Genomic DNA, 2,736 nt, shown 5'->3' on the forward strand with positions numbered 1-2,736 from the left:
TCCTCTATCTCTAACCTATAGATGATTCTTCTGACTTCCTTTAATAGCTTTTTGGCCTCTAGAGCACTGTCCACACTTGTAAACTTTCGATTCGGTATCGCCCCTATGTACTTATTTATTATTATAAGGATAAAAATTATACAAATATATCAAAATTCATAATAAACAAGCTTTTCAAACCTAATTTTAGACAATACTAAATAAAAACTATATACCTAATGTTGCACGATAAATTTTAGTTTCAACAACCCTAAATGTTGCAATGAAATGCATTATTTATTAGTTTCATATTCTAGCTATTTATATAACTAACCAAATGTTTAGATTATTCTTTTGGGGATATTCTCTGATTTGTCAATTTTTTCGTTAAAGGTAAAGCATCCTTTTCGACTTCCCATATAGCAATTTTTTTATATTGTTATGCAAGTGTCGTCGTCCAAACCATTTCTAGAGAGTATAATTTTATTAATATCTTTAAAGAGCACTATTCATCATATTGCTGCTTATATTGTGATCATTCTATTTGTATATCATTAATCATCAAATTATATATCCGCCTTTGCTAGCATCTGTTGTCTATAATGTACTTTAGTGATTTATATACAATGAACACATTTTGTACAATTGTTTAGATCTAATCTAGTTTATATGGGGTTAAATATTTTTTTTCCACATATCACAACCACCTTCTTTATGACGCACACTCATGTATCACCGGATACTTAGAATCCATTTTTTGAATTCATTGTCATCAGTATCTGCACATTTAACCTGAAACAGAAAGTAGTTCAATATCAAATTTTCAGACTTATTTATGTATATATGTCCACGTTAGGAATTTATTGAAGCGTATAGTCTTTTCGCAGGGTGGTATTACAAATACCATAAATTAATTATTTTTATTTTATCAATTTCCCCTTTTTGGAAAATAGACCATTCGACCGGTCTATTCCAAAAATTAAATATTTATTTCTTTTTGCCCTGACCCCCACCGGACCATGAAGCTGCCAAACGATCAATTCCCTTGTTCGTATGACCAAGGAAGGGCTGTAAGCCAGGGACCAGACTCCCGCAAAGGATGCCCAACGAGGCCGGAATTAAAATAAAACAATTTACTTGATAGAACAATATGTATCCAAAGGTATCTCCTTTGAATTACTTCACGCAAAAACCCAGTCAAATATTTCGTTTCAAATTGTCAAGCAATTTGCAATTTGGAATTGTCCTGATATATTTTTATGAATTTAATTACTTAAAGATTGTACAGAAAACATATATTGAGTATCAGAAAAGAACGATAGCAGCAGAAACAAGTGGTAAATACTTAGAAACAAATACCTTAAGATCATTATAAACTATAACAAGTGAAAGTAAAAAAAAACTTGGAATTTTAAAGAGAGACGTAAAGTGAGCTATCATATCGATAAATTTATTGTAAACAGAGAGAATTGATAGCGAAGGACTATTTACCTCGATGAATAATATTTTAATGGAAAAAAACGCAAAAAGATTGTAAAAAAGATTTAATTGTTTTTTCTAAAAAATTCCAAAGCACCAATATACATATTTAGTAGCTCTTCTTCAGTTATAAAATCTGCTTTCAGATAATCTGCAGAAATTATTTTGTTTCTAGTTCTTTTGTTCTGAAACCACCCGTAGATGGTTTGAACATTGCATCTAAACAAAAAACACAAATCTTTTACCAAAATTTGGCCGGGAAATTTAATATCCAAAAAAACAACCCAAAGTACATATTCTTGTACTTTAGTAAGTTTCATGGCGTTATGGGGGTTTCTTGTTTTTAATTTTAATATCCCTAAAATTGCTTGGGCTTCGTTCTCATTGATTCTACTATTCTTCATACCCATGCAAGAAAAAACATTTATATATAAAAATACTATAAAAAAATTAATTAATAACAATACTAATTAGAATTTCTTTATTAACAAGAAACAATTGGTTGAATATCGTTGGTTAATGTGACATTATATTGAATTTTAGAAAATAAAAAAAGTACTAAACCATTGTTAGTATTATCAATGCAATTTGATTCTTTATTTATTGTTTTCATAGATCTATCATATACATATATTAATTTATTACATTTAATTATGAATCCAAATTAACAATTATATTTTTATCAGTGAATTAGTTTAAGACAATAATATTAGAAAAAAAAGTAGTAAGATATAGTTTTTATTCTATATATAATTATAATATATTTTACCATATTTGCTTCTGATCAATTTAATTTAAATAAGTTATATTACCAAAATGATCAGTTATTTGTTTTGAATGAACTGCTATATAATGAAAGTAAAAATACGAAAAAAATTTACGTCGTAATGAATGAACATAAATGCTTTAATCGTTTTGTTTTTGTTTTTTGATAAAAATGAAAAATGTCAAATATTTTGATGTTTGAACCATCAGACATAACAAAACATTCAATAATAAATAAATTATAATCTATTCATCTAAATAATGAAATATAATTCATACTATTGTATATTGTTTTTTAAAAAGTTATTGGGTATTAATATTGTAATGAGTTATATAATATTACTTTATTTATTATGAAACTAGACAAAACTTTTTTATTTCACAACGGGCACTCATTATATTAGTAATACGTACCTTTTGGCGTCAATGTAGAGTCGCAATATATTGGACACGAAGGTTCCTCTTTGCAAACTATATTAACTATATATCATCTCAATATAATACATAAATTGC

General features: G+C 27.1%; 1 protein-coding gene across 1 annotated transcript; it reads right to left on the reverse strand.

Moving 5' to 3' along the window:
• Positions 1–1,523: 1,523 nt before the first annotated feature.
• On the reverse strand, positions 1,524–1,868 carry VNE69_01054 (homeobox domain-containing protein; the record flags this gene model as incomplete). Its single annotated transcript, XM_065472186.1, has 1 exon — positions 1,524–1,868. The coding sequence occupies one exon, from the start codon at positions 1,866–1,868 to the stop codon at positions 1,524–1,526; it is 345 nt and encodes a 114-aa protein (XP_065328258.1).
• Positions 1,869–2,736: the final 868 nt, after the last annotated feature.

Source organism: Vairimorpha necatrix, chromosome 1 (genome assembly GCF_036630325.1).
Source record: "Vairimorpha necatrix chromosome 1, complete sequence".
NCBI lineage: Eukaryota > Fungi > Microsporidia > Nosematidae > Vairimorpha > Vairimorpha necatrix.